Raw genomic sequence first — 20231 nt, 5'->3', positions numbered from 1 at the left:
TGACCACTTTCTCAATTATCGAGTGAGGTGACGGCGCCACCATTCATCATCACAGCAGTCATTGTGAACGAATCCAAGTTTCCAATCCCCAAACCCTCGGAAGACTCAGCAATTTTGAATAGCTCGAGAATCTGGTGATATTTTCAAAATCATTGAACTAATTTGTGCGAAGCTATAAATCCTTCCCCAAAATATACATTTGTAAATAATTAGCTTTCATCAAGTTGAGAACTAGAGCAGGGTTGTTTCTGGCAGCCAAGGGCGGCGGAACCGGGGGGCACAGGGGGCACGTGCCCCCCCCACTTTTCCTCAGGTTAAAAATGTGCCCTTTTTCTACATAAAAATTGAGGTGTTTTTTTCCACAGGGTGTTTGATGTGTGACTTGACGGATTCTTGACGGGGAGACATGTTCGCTAAGTATGATTATTTCCTTTCACTTTAAACTAGGTTGTCTAAAAAAAAATGAAATATTTGAATTTTGAAAAAAAATATTTGAAATATGAACATATGCTAACTATGAACATACATATGCACTGAAATAAAACACAAACTCTGCACTTTGAACTTTGCTGTTCTGAAAATCTTTGTTTCAGTATTGTAATGTACATAATGGAAGATAGAGAGAAAATGAACATGATAAATGAAGAAAATATACAGAAAAGAGCAAAAGAACAATGATAAGATAATACATACTTTGATTTCTTAAAGATCTACAAAGTTTTCTTAACCTGAAAAATGTTTTTTTTTTTTTTTTTTTTTAGTTAGTTATTTTTTTGTAATAAAAAGCATACAGCACCATTCGTTGAATATGTCAAATAATTCCCGTTTAATCCAAGATAAACTATTGGAACTTTTTAACTTGTACATGTAATAATAAAAAATATTGAAATTCATTGAATTATCAAAAGCTGACTTTATTTGCCAAAACAAGATTAAAAGCCCCCCCCCCCCACAAAAAAAAATGTTTTAACAATTCATTTCATTTCACTGTTCAGTTTTTAAATGTGGAAGAAAATTTGTTATAAGTTTAACAGTCTTCCCTATCAATCACAATTTTTTTTTCAAGAACCTTCAAAAAGCTGCAAAGTTGATGCTATAATAGTATTAACTATGGAAGCAAATTGAAAAGCTAAGGTACTCTGACCAGAATGTTATGGGCATCAGTGGCCAATAGAATTTCTACTAGTAACCTGCAAATGAACAATTATCTTAACAAATTTCTCTTGTTAAGAAAAAGTTTCAATTATTTACATTTTTAATACTGTTTGAAAAGATAACAACAACTTTAACATGTAAATCACACAAGACTTTTCTGAATTTTGCTGAAAACATTAAAGAAGTAATAAGCAAAACCATGGATATGCTTTCAACTTGCAGATGTTTTTTTTTTGGTCTCAAGATGTCAACACCGACTTTTGTTTAATAATTTCGCTTCTAGGTTTAAGGACTTTACTGCTCACATAACTCATGGTTTTGATTGGAGGTATATGAGAGAGGCAAAGGGTATATATAGAGAGGGGGGGGGGGTGGTTCTGGTCCTTGAAGTTAATCCTAGATATTGGGGAGTGTTTTCAATTACATAATTTAATACCTCACTAGGGTAAATGCTCCAAGACTGGCTTGTACAATGCAATAAATGAACTAACTAAGACATCTGATGCATTTTTTTCTGATAATGATTATCCATTTTTGCTGATAATGATTATCTCAATCACATTATGGCAAATAACGTTGCTCTAAAATCCATTGCTAGTTGAAGCATTTGTTTTCTTTCCCCCATATAAAACAGTAATTGCTCAAAAAACTTATTTTAAAATGAATTCTTTAGATCAGCACATTCCTAACTTTTCATGCAAAACCACTGACAGAATCTCTAAAATGAGTTTTAAAAATACACCTTCAAATGAAAACATTGGTGGAAACATATTCAATATGCCTTCCTTTTAAGGCACCTCAAAATTTGAAACACTGGTAGAAAAATATTAATAATGAAATACGCTTTTTTTTCTTCTTAAAACATAATTGTGCACCTTTCTCAGTAAATGGGTTTCTATTAATAGATTCAACATAAATGCAAAACCCATTTTTCTTCATATGTTACAAAGTAAAGTATCTACATAAACATATTACATTCAACTTTGTCCAAAAAAGAAATGACAAAAAAAAGGTGTTTCTAATTAAAACATTATTATAAAACAAAAATGACAACAACAAAACTGTACAATATATATATTTCTTGTACATAGAGATCTAGTTGCAGTAAACAGCTCTTGAGTAATAAAAGACTAAATGAAAAACAAAACCAAAACAGCACTGGAAGCATTCTAGAGTACCTGCACTTCATTTAGCTGAGTACGTACAAAGGATAAACAAAATCGCTACTGGCATAAAATCTCTGATTAAAATTAAAGATTTTGATATGATTGCTCAAGCCTTACTTACGGAGGAAGAAGGGTCAAGGGTCAAATTACACAGCAATAATTCAAGATTAAAGTATCCACACAGAAAGTTATTCCAGATTACAAGACATCGTTTACTACACACATGGGAGCAGGTCGCTGACAGTTATTAAAAGATCGTTAAGCTTAAAACATTAACCAGAGGGTTGTTGGATTAAGTTAGAAGAATCAAACATTGGTAGTGAACAATGTCAACCCCCCAAAAAACAAAACAAAAACAACACAGTTTGTTACTTCTCCATTTCATACCTTGAATGTCGATTATTTGTGAGTTTAAGTATTTGAACCCACAGGACTTGACTTATGTCTATATTAAAGTCTCAGTTAAAGTGATAAAATGTAAAGAAACAACTTGGTATTATTTCTGTAAGATCTGTAAGATCTAATGACCTAAGAGTATTAGACAGAAGTAGTATTATCTGTTGTTGCATAATTCTGTCTGTTACAATCGCATCAATATATCAGAAAAAAGAAAAGAAAACACCCCTAAATAATAGTGATACATAGCCGCATTGTGATTAAAGACAGGATCTTCTGGTGGGTGAGAACCTTCATGACAGTGCAGGATATTAAACAACCCCAAATAATTTGGTTACATCTTAGCAATGATCAATCTACTACTGACAGGTAGTTTAGATGATTTAACTTTTGGTTTCCTTCATTACTGGAAATTACAAAGTCCTAGTCCTACTAACAAATTCACTCGGGTAATTTTTGCAAACTATCTGTACGAATGCTACAATGCTTTTTGTCCCTGCAAAAGAAAGCCAGGTGTCATTTAACCCAATGCTATTAATTTTATTGACTTATAAATGATAATAAACACTTTTTGTTTCTTGTCGAGGTGCAATGTTGACATCACACACATGCTAGCTACAAGTTCACCAATGGTACAAAGCATATGAATGACTGCCATGTAGGAAATGAAGTCTTCATTTCACCATGATGCTTAGACTACATTTCACTTGCACAAGTCAATAGGTAAAATTTCCACTGGGCTATATCCTTTTAAAAATGTTTCATTTTTATGAAAGTTGTCAAATTAATTTCAAATTGTCAAATGTTTCAAGCCTAAAAAAGTCAAGTATTTTAATGAGCAGAATGATGATGATGAAGATGAACCAGCATCTGGAATGGTAGGTAAGTTTGGTATTGGTGACAAAGGCCACTTTTCAAGAACGACCGTTAGCAAGTCCTCTTTGGCCTATGCTGTCCATCCAGTAATTTGAACCACTGAAACTCTTCAAGTGAAAGACTTTCTACTAAGAGACTGCCTTCCTTGCTTTCTGATATTCAATTATGACATCTCATCGTGAAAATTCTTCTCGGATAAAAAATACTCCTTTCTGCTATTAACGTCAAATAGATCCTTCAAAACTTACAATACTAGAAGGTCCACCATGTACTTTGTTATTTTTTATTATTTATTTAATATAATTTTTTTAAACAGAAAATGTCAATTGTGTGAGGTCCCACCTTCTGCTCACAATACTACCTTCAGTTTACCACTCTTCCTCTCTGTTCAGTTTTGAACAGGTTTATTTCAAAAGTCCTTTTTAATTCACGAAACCAAAAATTCACTTCCCATCCACTGATCCTCTTCTGTTTTACATACATTTTTGTATTTGCTAGGCTACCATTACAAGTTTGTTTGCTGAATGTAGTAAGAAAAGTTTTTTTAAACATTGGCAAGCTGGTGAGTAAATATAAAAAAGTATATATATATGTTTATATATATATATAATAATAATAAGAACAATACTGATACATTCCTAAGAGTAACATGCGCTCACAAAAAAAAAAAATGAGAAATTAGCAATTTTATATTTCCTTCTCAAAATATCCGAGAATGAATTATGAAAAATAATCCTTCCGTTGCATACAGAGTTGCCAGTCTCCAGGTCTTCATCTTCTTATTGATATTGTGAATACACTTGACAGCCTAAATCACACACAGAGAGAAGTCCAGCTTCCATTGTTCCTGATGGATTCAAAAGGCACTTCTATTTGAGTTTCAGAATATAAATCTGCATCCCTTACTGGTCCTCCAATTCAATTGGAGTTACAGAATATAAATCTGTACCCCTTACTGGTCCTCCACTTCAATTTGTGTTTCAGAATATAAATCTGCACCCCTTACTGGTCCTCCACTTCAATTTGAGTTACAGAATATAATTCTGCACCCCTTACTGGTTCTCCACTTCAATTGGAGTTACAGAATATACATCTGCACCCATTACTGGTCTTCTTTGCATGAAAGTTTCGATCCTCCCTGGATCCACTTTGCAAGCACCACCTCTTGAGGAAATATTTCTTTCCACTTTTATGATGATATTTCACCTCTTATGTGAAGTGAGCATGTCCAGGGAATTAGTTTGCCTTTTTCGAAGGTCCCTTTTTTCGTCACTCCAACACCCCCCCCCCCCCAATGGCCTGCTGCATTTTGCTGCGTGGCTCGGCATGAGTTTGTTATATCTGCATCCTATGTTTTTGATTTGTCATCATACTGTTGATTCGCTACTGTGTCTGCTGTGGTTGCTATAGTGACCAGAATCAACCTCGCTCTCCATAAAGGTCATCGCTGGGGCATCACCCATTGCATCCAATTCCAGATAATCCTGTACAACAAAAGAACAAGTGAAGGGTATAAATATATGTACTGAATTTTGATAGACAATCACAATCAATCGGTGGATCTTCTTCCACCAGAGATTGGATGATTTTTTTTGCCTATATTCAATTCACTGATAACGTAATGGACAAAGCGTATATATATTTCTATATAAATATAAATACATACATATATCTATATATATATACATACAAACATGCATAAATATAAAACAAATGTGATAATAGCTTTTTTTACAAAATTGTACACAATGCATCTTTTCCAGCGAAACAAACTTTGCATGGTACCCTTGGCATGGTAAGTGAGAATTAAATTGCACATAGTCGGGCAAACCCATCTATTTTATAAACCCAAAAGATAGTAGCTCGTAAAAGTTTGTTGCACAGAAAGAACTTAAAACAGACTTAATATTGATACAGGAAGAAGGCCCACATACATTGCTAAGGTCCAAATGTGTCTAGACTTGAAATTAGATCTTGAATGATTGAATAATTCAAGTTTTCTTAAGCAGCTTTTTACATTGATTTTGATCAATCAATGATGCTTTATTCATATCCTTAACGTGTACTTAATAAATTTGGTTCAATACTAGAGTTCTGAACACTCACCTGATTTGAAGATAATGATATTATTCTTTCCAGATCCTCCACAAGTTCACTAAATTTTGGCCTCTGTCCCGGTGCTGTCTGCCAGCACTCTCTCATAAGGTGGTATCTGCAAAGGAAGTTGTGTAATGTCCTCAATTACTTACAAATACATTTGGTAAACAAGGTTACATAGGTTTCCAAACATTTAAAAACAAAATAAAGTCAATGTTAGAAATGTATCAAACTCCTTTATTTGCTTTTAAAGAAAACCTAAAATTGCTCACGAAGAATGCCACATGGTTTAGCACACAATTAACAGTTATTTTCCTCTCCCCCTTACCCCCCCCCTCCATCTCCCCAACCCAACCTTGAAATATGCTAGAAAGATCCAAATTGGTCAGGTAGCTTAACTTTTACTCCTATGTTACTGCCTCCATCAAAGCAGTTTGCCTCTTCTGAGACCCCCTAACCGACTAAGGCTTACTAACTAGGAGGGTTAAGACTTACTGCCATGGTGCGTACGATATATATTGTATATCTCTATATAATATATACGATTGTATATCTATATATTATATATACGATATAGTATATACAAAAGTATATCTATATATTATATATACGATATAAATACGATTGTATATACTATATATACATATATAATATATTATATATACGATTGTATATCTTAGTGTTTACACGGGTCCAAAAATCGGGAACCGGGTACCCGAGGGCCGTTACCCGTCGGGTATCCGGGTACCCGGACAAAATTTGTTTACCTTTGTGTATCACGATTTTCAAGAAATTACATATTGGATGCTGTAATAAATGCATTACTATTACTGACAATGTTTTCATGTTCAAATACGTAGGTGTACGATAAGGTATAAAACCTCCCTCAATAGTTTTTATTTGTTTCTGTTTCTTTCATTAACTTGTTAATAAATTATTTATTTCATTATAATTAGCATTACTACTAACATCGTACTGCCGCCGCTGCTTATGCTAGCTCGTGCAGGTCTTTTGGATCAAACCATATATACATCCAATTTAGCTCTTAAACAGTTTTTAATACTACTGGTATCTATTATGCAGGCCCAGGGTTTGCATTAGCCGCGAGATTGCGCGATTCGCGCAATTTGATCGCATTTGGAATAAACGATTAGTAAAAAGCCACTTGCGATTACTATTTTTAGTTATCCCGTCTATAATTCATAAACATCGAGTAAAATTCCTTGTCAGCCTTTCCTTCTTTGAAATAAACGAATGAATAAATAATAATTTCTTCCACATGGTAGCCTAACACCACACTAAGTCAATGAGAAATCTAGCTAAGCCTAACCATCTGTTTATTTGCTGGAGTTGTGACGCAGTTATAAGACATCCATGGAATACTTTCGTTATTGCTGTTACGTTCGACCACATGGTTGCCTAACACCACACTAAGTCAATTGGGGTAGTCTAGCCTAGCCATCTGTTTATTAGCTGAAATTGTGACGCAGTTATAAGATATCTATGGAAAGCTTTCGTTATTGCTGTTATCTTCGAACACATGGTAGCCTAACAACACACTAAGTCAATGGGAAATCAGCCTAACCATCGGTTTGCAATTTTTTTGAAACAATCACACTTTGCGTATGATTCGGGTAATAAATTAGGAACCGAGTAGTATTGCGTCGAGCGGGCCCCTTCGTTATTGCTGTTATCTTCGACCACATTGTAGCCTAACACCACACTAAGTAAATGGGAAATCTGCCTAACCGTCGGTTTGACAATTTTTTTTTTTTAAATCACACTTTGCTTAGGATTCGGGTAATAAATTAGGAACCGGGTAGTAGAGCGTCGGGCGGGTACCCGGGTACCCGGATAACCCGTGCAAACACTAGTATATCTATATATATTATATATACAATATACTATGACTGTATATCTAATTATATAATATATACAATATATTTGATTGTGCTCCCCATTTCACACAATAGGCACTGCTGGTCGGTTCAGATGATCTCTATTGTTTCATATTGATTCAGCCTTGCTGAGGGGAAGCTCCAGCCCCCCCCTTTTTTTTTAAGTGAATAGATTTAGAAACTGTCACAAAATAACAATGCAATCTAATAATAACCAGTGAAAAGGCTGTTGGAATAATCCCTTGAAACTAAAATCATATTTTATGACGGAGTCGTATCGTTTTCTTTTCTTATCACAAGAAAGTGTCGTAGCTGAACTCAAAACGAAAGAGTACACAGAGTGATTTCTTAAAGTCTACTTACATTTCCAGGGAGCAGTTCTGTGGTTTATCAAGTCTTTTCCCTAACCTGAGAAACTCAAACATTTGTTCCACGGGAACGCTTGGATAGGGTGTTCCGCCTAACGTCATGATTTCCCATAAAAGAATACCATAGGCCCAAACATCACTGTACATTGTGAAGACACGATCGAAGAGAGCCTCAGGGGCCATCCACTTGACTGGCAGACGACCCTGTATTATTTGGGAGAAAAGTGGAGTCAGTTGAATGGACTAGAATTCTTTTTTCTTATTCAAATGACGGACATGCAATTTCAAACACAAAATGGTAAAAAACCTCAGACAGATATATTCAGGTAACCCACCTTGTAGACTAAATACCAGAGGCTCATCGTGCCTTAACCAACAAGCTTTTAAGCAGAAGAACTGCCAGACAATAGGTCCAAATCATATCTTATGGTTTAACTATGAAGCCTACATACAATTAATGACCTCCTAATGTTAGGCTACCTAACAGAAACCTGACAATTATGATCTCTTGCAAAATGTATGCTAACCACTTTCAATAATTTTTGGTCAGAGGTATAGTCACAGAGCTAATGAACCACAAGCAAGACATGCTGTAAACCATAACTTTTCTCTACAGTTTGAGTTATGCCGTTTACTCTATGTCGTTGACTTTATCTTGTGGTGTTTTGAAAACCTAGCTTGCAAAAGTCATATCATATTAGAAAATGTGGTTATTTGTATAAAGTACAGGTTATGAACATTCCGATTCCAATATCTTCCAACCTATACATCATTTCTTGACAATAACATTCTAAAGTTTCACTCTTTTCAACAACAATCAAAACTATATAGATATTGTTCAACATTTGTCTTTCTCTCTGTTTCCTGTAGACTTACATCAGTTGTTTTCCTATAAAAGTCGATGTAGTGGACATCTCTAGCTAGGCCAAAGTCTGCGATCTTCATGATGAAGTCTTCTGCTACCAGAACGTTACGTGCAGCGAGATCTCGATGAATGCACTGTAGAGAATAGATGAAATCAACAAATGTAGACATTACAATTAATTAGACCCTGATATATTATCAATACCATTCGTTCTTTCCAGGCCGTGACAAATGCAGTCACGGTTGCAATGAGAATGAGTCCCTCGAGTTAAGATGGAATGAGCCTGAGTCATTACCAGTCATTTCTGAGTTCTATGAGAAAGACTTGTTCCACTCACATCCCTCTTGACATCGAGTGACTGAAGTAATGTCTATTTATGACAATTATTATTTTTCTTGTCTGGATCGATAGTTACAATTGTTACGCTCTGTGAATTTAAACTTATATTGGTACTCTCATCGAATGTTAAGCTTGTTTTTTTTTGGAAAACTCTTTGTATTTTTATACACGGACGGATCTTACCTTCTTAGATGCAAGGAAATCCATTCCTCTTGCTACTTGATATGCAAATGAGATGAGGTCCTTGTTTACCAATGGTTCTGAACCCGGAATAAGCACGTGCTTCCCCTCGGTCGAATCTGGTGGTCTCCTTTGCCTCAGGAAGTCTCTCAAGTTACCATGCATTGCAAACTCTACGATTACATATGGACCTGATGATGAACACAAAGTCATGCTAATTTACAACCTGCACAAAAACTTGTTTATGATGGTGTATGGTGGTGTATGGTGTCTGGTGGTGTATGGTGTCTGGTGGTGTATGGTATCTGGTGGTGTATCAGAAGGGGGCATGGCAAGCTTGGAGAAACTGGTTTCATTTTTTCCAAAAACTACCAAAATCGTTGTGCATTCCTGTCAGACCAAATCTCTTTTCCACTCGAAGAAGATAGTGTATTTGTTAGAGAGCTCTTTCTTTTCTTTCGCAACTGAGCTGCTCCTGTGTATAATCACCTGTACAAGAACATAATATTCACCTAGCATCTTATGTAAAATAAACCCGGCATGTAAACCTATCAGAGAGATGATGTAGGTCATCAGCTAAGGTTGCGACACACACATTTATTTAATATACAAAAAAAAATCAACTTTCTTTGTGCCCACGCATTTGTGACAGAGCTAAAAACTAACAGGTTTTTACGTTGATAAGGGATGTTTGCCAAACCCTTGAGGTCTACAAATCCAAACTTGACAGCAATCATGCTACTACATGTGCCTATACAACAGAGTACAGGCAGAGAATATATGTGCACACAGCTATTCTCAATAGAGAGTAGTACAAAGTTGATGGAATAATTGAAAGCGTTACTTACCTTCCTGAGTTACACAGCCCAGAAGATTAATGATGTTGACATGTTTGCCAATCAGTTTCATCATATCCATTTCAGATAACAGATCCGCCAGTTCTCTGTCAGTTGCATTGGCTGTAGGAATATGATAACAGCAATCCATTGATTGTGATCCAAGTTCCTTCAAAGACTACGCACTACCCCATACGATACGTCAAGGACATGACTTTAGGGCCGAGGTCTAGTTTCGACATACTCCAGGAAAACCGAAAGCTTTAGAGTAGTAATCATGTCTAAATATATTCTAGTAGTCTAAATGACACTCTTGACTTCAATCACTGTACAAGCATAAATGTGAAGCTAACTCTGTCATTTTAATCCATCTTGGAAGTAAGTAAACCGAGGAGGCTACAAGATTCTGGGCAAGGGAGGCCAGGAATACAAAACACAAGGATGAGCAGCATACAAATTTCCTACTTAAGCCATCGACCGCTGTCTACGGTAGTCTGGAACCTGCCCTCCCGTTATCATCCTAACAGTGCTTTTATTTTGGCTATAAACTCGACCAACTTACGTTTCAACATTTTGACAGCGACTTGAGTAGTGGTTTCCTTGCCTAGAATACCGACTGCTTCACCCATTACCACTTTACCAAAGGCACCTTCACCAAGTGTTTTACCAAGACTCAACCTGATAAAGAATAGCAACAAAAAAGAAAAGTTTAGTATGAAGTTACATGTTCACCATACTGAAATGGTGTTTGATGGTTGACTCAACCAAGCATAGCTGCATTAAGAAGCCATTCTGATATAAAAAATATTGGTAAAATCCATAAAATGAGATACTGACGCTGTCTAGCAGAAAGATTCAAACCATTACAGTGAACTTTAAAATACATAGTAAAACGATTTGGTGATGAAAGACTATAGATGGAAAGAAAGATTTTACCTGTCACTTGGAAATTCCCATTCTACATCAAGAGGAATCTCAAATGTGGAGACCACTGTCAGAGAAGATGATAACCGTCCTCGACAGAGGAATGGAGCAGATGATTTACCAGAGTCAAGAGAAATCTGTACACAAAATAACAACAAAATATTAAAAAGATAAACCTAACTGAGGGAAATTGGAAGAAGACTTTTCCTTTTCTCTGTCAGTGCAAGTCTTGACAAACCTTCTTTTTGACCAGAGCAATGGGCCTTGTATTGTTTAAAGGCTTGACAAACCTTCTTTATGACCAGAGCAATGGGCCTTGTATTGTTTAAATTCAACATGCCTAGACAGACTGACATGTAGGTTTAGATATGAAAGCAAATACTCATCCTCAATGAATTGACTGTTAAAGCCAGGGGGTGGAGGGGGGGGTTGAAGATAAACACAGAAATCCAGTCCACAGGTTCATCCTCAATAATTAACTGTTTAAGGCAGGAGAGTTTGAAGAAAAATACAAAAATCCAGTCCACAGGTTTCTGAGAAAGAGGCTTAGCAGCTTAGCTTCAAAAACAGTACTTGCGTTAGCTGTTGAATCAATAAATCCTAATTTGATCTTCGAAGTCATTTTTGTCATTACTCTAATTCATGTTGTTGGAGATTGCCTGCAGGCCTCCAGAATTTGGGTCAAAAGCTTCTGTTGAATCAATTAAGTTAGTCCATGTACAATTAAAATGCACACAGTAGTTTATTCCTAGACTATAATGGAATGCGAGTTACCTAATGAGAACAAATTTGGAATGCAGAAAAAGAATGCACTTAAATTCCATGCAACACTTCTCTCACATCAATATACTCTCACTTTCTCCCAGCCTTGACACGAACACAGATGGGTAATTTATGACCATATACACACCTACCAAAGTGCCACATCATACAACTTACTGGCATGATACTCTTTCTTGCAGCCTTGACACGAACACAGATGGGTAATTTACGACCATATACACACCTACCAAAGTCCCTCTTACTCACAGCCTTGACACATACACAGATGGGTAATTTACGACCATATACACACCTACCAAAGTGCCACATCATACATAGCTGGCATGACACTCTTTCTTGCAGCCTTGACACGAACACAGATGGGTTATTTACGACCATATACACACCTACCAAAGATCTCTTACTCCCAGCCTTGACATGAACACAGATGGGTAATGTACGACCATATACACACCTACCAAAATCCCTCTTCCTCCCAGCCTTGACACGAACACAGATGGGTAATTTACGACCATATACACACCTACCAAAGTCCCACCATCATACAACCTACTGGCTTGGTCCTCTTTCTCGCAGCCTTGACAAACACAGATGGGTAATGTACGACCATATACACACCTACCAAAATCCCTCTTCCTCCCAGCCTTGACACGAACACAGATGGGTAATTTACGACCATATACACACCTACCAAAGTCCCACCATCATACAACCTACTGGCACGGTCCTCTTTCTCGCAGCCTTGACAAACACAGATGGGTAATTTACGACCATATACACACCTACCAAAGTCCCACCATCATACAACCTACTGGCATGGTCCTCTTCCTCCCAGCCTTGACAGGAACACAGATGGGTAATTTACGATCATATACACACCTACCAAAGTGCCACATCATACAACCTACTGGCATGGTCCTCTTTCTCGCAGCCTTGACACAAACACAGATGGGTAATTTACGACCATATACACACCTACCAAAGTCCCACCATCATACAACCTACTGGCTTGGTCCTCTTTCTCGCAGCCTTGACAAACACAGATGGGTAATTTATGACCATATACACACTTACCAAAGTCCCTCTTACTCCCAGCCTTGACACGAACACAGATGGGTAATTTACGACCCTATACACACCTACCAAAGTCCCACCATCATACAACCTACTGGCATGGTCCTCTTTCTCGCAGCCTTGACACGAACGCAGATTGGTAATTTACGACCATATACACACCTACCAAAGTCCCTCTTTCTCACAGCCTTGACATGAACACAGATGGGTAATTTACGACCATATACCACCTACCAAAGTCCCACCATCACCATCTACACACTGTAACTAAGATCATCATATTTAATGGCATATTTTACCTGTCTTGAGAGCAGGGGTTTACTAATGCTGGGCTTAATACTGCCATGTTCAAGATGGGTCTTGCTCTGATGACGTAAGAGAACGATGCAGCAACAGAGGATCAGGATGATGCTGCCTCCAATTCCAATCACCAACACCAGGATGGACAGTTGGCTGAGCAACGGTTCTTGATGTGGAACTACCACTGTAGGAAACGTTTCCTCCGTCACTGGTACTAGAGTTAAAAGAAGGAGGAGAAAATGCAACAAGTGCGTCTCTAAAAGTGATATATGTATGAAGGTTTCCATAGAAACAATGATAAAAATGTACCATCTGGATATGGTCAGAGAATCATGAACATAAGGTCAGTTGGCAGAGACAATATCCTACCTTCTCCTACTTGGTTCTGGCCATTATAATTGTCCTCAAATTAGTAGACTTGTAAATGATGACATACCTCACTGACCCCTAAATGACCTTTCATCTCTAATATTGAACCCCTAAATGACCTTTCATCTCTAATACTTGAACATGGCACACCACCTAAGGCTTACTATGTTAATATTTTATAAACAGTTGTATAAACATCAGCATAGTGTGCTTGGACTAGGGATGCACCAGATCCAAATTTTTGGATCCGGCCGGAACCGGATTTTGCCGGATAGTACATGAAATCCGGCCGGATAAAATCCAGCTGGAACCGGATTTTTTCATTACACAAAAGTAAATCATTAATAAGAAGTAGAAGTATGAAACAAGGAGCAAATCTTAGGTGAGGTATATGCATATTATAAAGAAGGTGAAATTAAGACCCCATTTATGAGATTAAATATGACTTGAAGTGGTGTAATCCACATTTTTTAATAAAATAACTACAATATAATTGTTGACAAGCTTGATACAGTATGTAAATTTGTTTGCTGGAAAAATACTACCTATGAAGTTCAGACATATTTAACCATATAAGAGATTGTTTCACACATAACAATTCAGAGAAAACATGAATGCCAACAATAATGGGAAAGTAAAGATTCAATGGAACAGTATTTTGACTGATAATTATATGAATGGTCTATTTTAACTGCACAATATTAAACTGATGAAGGCTGCAAGAAATGATTTCACTGCAAACTGTATTTGTTGTATATAGCTTCATATTATTACAGTAGTTTTGTATTATTTTGGTTGATCTTTAGAAACAGTGGGTCAGACCATTGAGAAAATTAAATTAAACATGTTAAACCTAATTTTTCCTTACTTTGAAGTTTTCTATTAATTTTTGGAAATAGTTTACATTGATTTAAGTTAATACCAACACCTTTTTAAGGAATAATTCAGGCCAGATTTTGAAAAAGATCCGACCAGCTTTTGAAAAAGATCCGGCCGGATTTTGAAAAATATCCGGCCGGAACCGGAACCGGATAATTGCTCACTATCCGGCCAGATAGTCCGGCCGGACCGGATATCCGGTGCATCCCTAGCTTGGACAATTGAAAAAGACAACTCCATTGTCTAAGTGCACAAGGTTTTGTGGTAAGAGGTAAAATGTCTCCCTACCATCAACCCATCCACCTATTACCCATCTACCCAACCATCTATGAATGCATCTTTGCACCCATTATGCATCCTTCCTTCCCCCCCTACTCTCTCCCATCCAATTCAATCCAATAGGTACACATCAAATCTTAGACTCCCAAGTTATTTAATGGATATTTTTGTAGATTTAAACACTCTCCTATGTTCAAGTCAATAAACTACATCGTTTTGTAACTGTAATCTTACCTGGCAGTTTTTGAACATCTAACCAGGATATCTGCTCATCACTCCCCATTGAAGTACCAACCAGACAGACATAAGGGCCGGAATCCTCTACAGAGAGGTTCATCAACCTCAGCTTGCTGATGGTGATGCTAGTATCTTCACGATTACCCTGTTGAGCAAAACCATTTGTACAGTATTAGCAACAACTCATTTCCCTAGTCAACCTTGTTATCTATCTAAATTTACCAAAAAAATACTGACTAGCAGCCAGTTTATGAGAATTGTTTTATCAATCTAGTTTTTCCTTTTTTCTTGGGGGAGGGGGGGGGTAATCAATTTTGATAAATTAAAGCAGAAAAACACAAAATTTGGTCAAATTTGTTCAAGGAAACATTCAATGTAAAAATCTTTCAAAACAGCAAAGAGCAAATGTAAAATTTCTACATACAACTGTCATTGGCTCAAAAATAAATTAATTGTTTGAACAACAACATGAAAGCTATTGAGAGATAACAAGCAAATCCATTGAGACTGTTAAGTCAGAAATGGTAGAATTAACTTTTCATGTAAGAAAATGGTTACATCTAGGCAAATTCTGCCAGAAATGAGGCTAGCAAATGGTCTGCAAGAGCTAATGTTTGCGAATAAACTCGCAGGCTAACAAAAAAAACTAAATTTCACACCATCATAGAAAGATGAAAAACAGAAACTAAAAGAAAGATACCCAGGAAAGATAATGATTGGTTATAAAAAAGAAAGAAATTTATGAAAACTTTGATATTTACCCATCAACCAAAAGGGAAAGATAAATAAGCCCAATCAAGGAAACATTTGGTTCTTCTGCAGAGACCATCTGACCCTTTCTGTGCTATGTGAGGATTGCTAATGGCTTGTTCAATATTTCTTAAACAATTCCAAAGTACATACATATGAAGTGTTGCCTAACTCCCTTATCTATTATCACCAGGCTAACTACTTCTCAAAACTATCAGATTGCCCCACCAACATCCCCCCCCCAAAAAAAAACCCAAGAAAAAAGTATTTCTCGGATACACAGAACCCAAACATCTTCAACATTATAACCCACATTTCGCCAACTTTCCTCGATAAGCCAAAACTACAAATCTCAAATATTGTGCTATACCTGAAATGAATACTACATTAGCTCTTTTTTAAAAGTGCAAATTGCCTATCTTGAAAAGCCATGAATATGAATGCACACACTCCATCAACTTTCAGTAACGGAATCCGAAAATTTATCAGATCAACTTCATCTCTTGTTTTAGCCCTCCCCCCCCCCCACTTTCACTCTATCCTATTCATACTACACCTGTCACTCTAACCCTTTCATTCTACCCCTGTCACTCTATCCCAGTCACTCTACCCCTGTCACGCTACCCCTGTCATTCTATCCATTCCCCCCGTCAATTCATTCGCCCTCTTTCCAACTTGATGTACAAGAAGGAGAGCATCTTACATCAACATCACATCGAAAGTAAAGAGACTTAACAAGTATAACGCAGGTAAAAATGAGCATGAAAAAATTATGAGAACCTATTATTTCTAATAGAAACTTGTAGCAGCTTAAAGGAAAGAAAATCGAATAAGAAAAAGTGAAAGAAAATAGAGATAGAAACAATGAAGAAACAACTTATAAAAGAAGAAAAAAGAGAGAAAAAACATGAAAAGTTTTGCCGATAAAACAAGGTAAACAATCAAACAAAATCACCGAGAAAGCATCTGCTCGAAGAAAAGTATGCAATGAGAGTGTTGAGTATTATCAAGTGAAAGCATGCAGAAGCAAAAAAGTGAAGAAATGAGGTAAAAAGTTAAGAACAATTTCAAATATCGTTAGAAGAAGCCATGCAGGAGAGAAGTGAGAAAAGAAAGATACTGATTATAGCAGAACAGTTAAGTTTGCTCCTGAAGTGTAAGACGTACCAGTGACTTCCCTGCATATATATTACCAAATTATATCAACCAACCCACATTCCCAAAAGAAAGAACAAGCCGCTATGTTTGTATTTTGACACCATTTTGTAAATTGAACCACATTTTTAATTTCACATGACTTCTAGTAACTTCCTTTATGGTTCCCAGTCAAAAGCCTTACAACTTCACTTTGATAATAACCACAGCAAACAATATCCTTAAACATTTTAAAGTATCCGTCTGCACCTGTAGAATTATTCTAAACATATCACAGGCACAAATTCCTTCCACACCCCACGCCATCATCATCACCCCCCCCCCCCTTATGAGATGACATAACCTTTCTGCTTCCAATTAGTACTAAGATTTACTCCAAAGAATTGGTTCAAGTTTCACCCCACCAAAACTGTCATTTTCTGGTCTAAAGCAGTCATTGTTTCATATTTTACTGAAAGCAGCTGTTTAGGAAGCCACTGTTGTCTTGGTAACAAGCAGAACTATGAGAAGTCACTTTGTTGTCTTATTAATAAGGAGTTATAATACTTTACCTCTTCTTGCTCCATGCTGGTACGGTTGTCCCTGATGATCTCTACCATTTTCCAGTCATACTCAAAACTGCTGTCCTTGTAAACCAGCTCATCCAGAACTTGTTGTAGGGTTAAGCGAGGGTTTTCATTCCAAATTTGCTAATCCATACATAATTTTGGTAGGAAGAACAGCATGCATGTCAGGGAAGGGAAGCAGTGACAGTAGGGAGAAAATAGGTATGATCAACAATATGTTAGTTTGGAGTAATCAAAATTTAATATGATACACTACCATTTTCATGACATTTTACGATGAGTTCCACAACAATCTGTGACAGCGTGGTAATCAGCAGGTTGACCTCCACATTTCCTGCTATACAAGAAGTGAAGGCATTACACTTTCAGCTTCTGTACTTCCCTTCCATTTGTGTCATTCCTTTTTTGGGGGAACAGGGAGGGGAAGCTGCATATTGAGTTTCTGGATGACGCTTCAAGTATTTTGTTTTTTTCCCCCTAGTATAAGCTCTAATGCCACACATTAAAGACCTGTAAAACAGGCGCCTCCCATTTAAAGCCCCATCCCCTATTCAAGAAGCTTTTTAGATACAAAAATTGTCAATTTCAGTGTGTATTATCATACACAATCCAATGACAGAGAGCTGCCTGGACAAAAGATGTGGCACAATTTGAAAATATTTTTGATTTTCTTCACTATTACATATCACTCATTTCCAACAGCTACGAACAGAAAAGAAATATGTTTTGTCAATTTTTGTGTTTGAACTCAATATGCAACAGAAACCAGCAAGTGAGAAGCGAGTTACCAGCAGCATGTTGTGTTACTCTAGTTTGCTAGAGTATAAAAGAAGCAACGTCTCATCTTTGTAAACACCAGACAGGCTGACAAACGGTAATCTGTTTGCAAGTTTCACTTTATTCTGATGATCACTAGAATTTATAGACAAATGAGTTTTAACTCATGTCCATCATGTATACTATTTGTAATGTTATGAATATTCAATACTTTGAATATGCAAGAGAAACTATCATGGTAATGTATATTATTTAACTGGGACAAAGGTAGACGAGCGGTTAAACTCAACATGCTGCTGCTTCATCTTCATTCATACTGTAATCACAATTCCTGCCACTCAGTGATCAAAGGATAAAATATTCTAAAAAAAAATAAAAATAAAGCAAAACAAAAAACATGCAAAAATTATGTGATTTTCATTCTTTCTAACATGCAATTTAAAAGGCAAACACTACATAATATCATGCAAGGAAGCAAAACTTCATTCATGCTCAAGTTAAAAGTTCATAGGTAAAACATGCAATCATTATTGTGGACAAAAGCTTTCTCATATGACATAAACTTAGAATATTACTGATTCGAACGATCATGGGGGACAAAAACCTTCCTGTAACATTTGCTCAATCCTTTATATCCGTTAAAAGGAGACACAAACCCAACAATTATTATTGGTGTATGTGTTGTTGGAGGTTATTGTCAAAGAATAATTTCCCCATACAGCTAATCAAAATCTTTTTCTGTTTTAGAAGAGTACCATGCTCAATTCTTCTAAATTTGACATTTCTGATCCGGTCTCAATACAAATAACAATTCACTTGAACTAATATGTCTGTCCACGAGTTTGTTTGTTCTATGTTATTATTTAGGGAGAGTCAGTGGCATTCTGTGTAACGAGCACTGATGTTGCTATCACAGTACAGGTGGGAATAATTTATCCAGGTATCGCAAAATGCTTTTCAAAATTGGCATCTTGCTATACTAGTGCAAAGATGTGTAGCATTTTTGTTTTATACAGTTACCATATTATTTTATAAGAGATGAAATTCAGAACTAAATTATTGTCTGAAGTATGGAAAGAGCAAACAAGAGACATTGTTACTGGGAGACCCTGTTATGTCAAAACTGCCTCTCTGGATTTCTCTTCATTAGGAACATCCAAAAATGTAATATGTGAAAAAACCAAAGGTAAATTTTATCTCACTTCAGTAACCCATTAAGAAGGAACAGGCCACATTCTTAATGGACATCCAAAAACAGCTGTAGAGGTTGTCCAGCTGCTGACTAGTTCTTTACATCAAACCCACAAACCAACCCATACAACATGCTACTACCATAACACCAAACATTTAACCATTACACCCTATGAAACAGTGTAACTGAGACGACAAGCAAAGAATGGGAAACTACTGAGCACTATAGATAACCAACAACTACTGTAATTCAACTCCGTAGCTATCTCTACTTAACAATTCAAATCTGGACTTTTACTGAAGTGTAAGACATCAACAGATGTGCTTGCCAGAAACTTCTCACATTCTTTTCTGTTCTTTTCTTCAAGTCTATGAATTTAATTCTTTAAGCAAGGTCATTCTAGTATCAGGAAACCTTCCACAGATGTAAACAAGTATGTTACACCCACTTGGGGTAAACTTAATCATAACACTTAACAATACACCAAAGCGCTACATTTCTATTTATACACCAGAACAACCATAAACCACAACACCGCATTCACAATAAGAAAGGTTCTCACAAATTTCTTCTGCAGAAGGCAAAAGGTATAAGGAAAAGATAAGCAGGATTATCATATTGTTTTCTAACTGTTGTATAAACTCAACTTTTCTACAACCCAGAAGTATTTTAAATCGTATGTATACAGGGCATTCAGAGAATGTATCCATGGAATGTATCCAAACTAATACGTAAGGGTAGTTCCTTACAAATGTGAAGATACTATGTGT

General features: G+C 36.5%; 1 protein-coding gene across 3 annotated transcripts in view; it reads right to left on the bottom strand.

Moving 5' to 3' along the window:
• Positions 1–558: 558 nt before the first annotated feature.
• LOC139968113 (fibroblast growth factor receptor-like) overlaps positions 559–20231 on the bottom strand; it is a 60622-nt gene continuing 40949 nt past the window's right edge. For 2 of the 3 annotated variants that reach the window (XM_071972490.1, XM_071972491.1), the window contains exons 9-19: positions 17478–17615; positions 15019–15166; positions 13257–13471; positions 11113–11237; positions 10739–10854; positions 10189–10299; positions 9344–9531; positions 8833–8955; positions 7952–8160; positions 5700–5805; positions 559–5077 (exon numbers count right to left, since the gene is read on the bottom strand). In XM_071972490.1, coding sequence (XP_071828591.1) covers positions 4961–5077; positions 5700–5805; positions 7952–8160; positions 8833–8955; positions 9344–9531; positions 10189–10299; positions 10739–10854; positions 11113–11237; positions 13257–13471; positions 15019–15166; positions 17478–17615 — 1596 coding nt within the window. In that variant the 3' untranslated portion in view covers positions 559–4960. The remainder of the gene's footprint in view (positions 5078–5699; positions 5806–7951; positions 8161–8832; positions 8956–9343; positions 9532–10188; positions 10300–10738; positions 10855–11112; positions 11238–13256; positions 13472–15018; positions 15167–17477; positions 17616–20231) is intronic. The other variant, XM_071972492.1, reaches the window with a different exon arrangement.

Source organism: Apostichopus japonicus, chromosome 5 (genome assembly GCF_037975245.1).
Source record: "Apostichopus japonicus isolate 1M-3 chromosome 5, ASM3797524v1, whole genome shotgun sequence".
Lineage (NCBI taxonomy): Eukaryota > Metazoa > Echinodermata > Holothuroidea > Aspidochirotida > Stichopodidae > Apostichopus > Apostichopus japonicus.
Note: the sequence above shows the minus strand (reverse complement) of the source record. Positions and strands in the feature narration are given on the sequence as shown.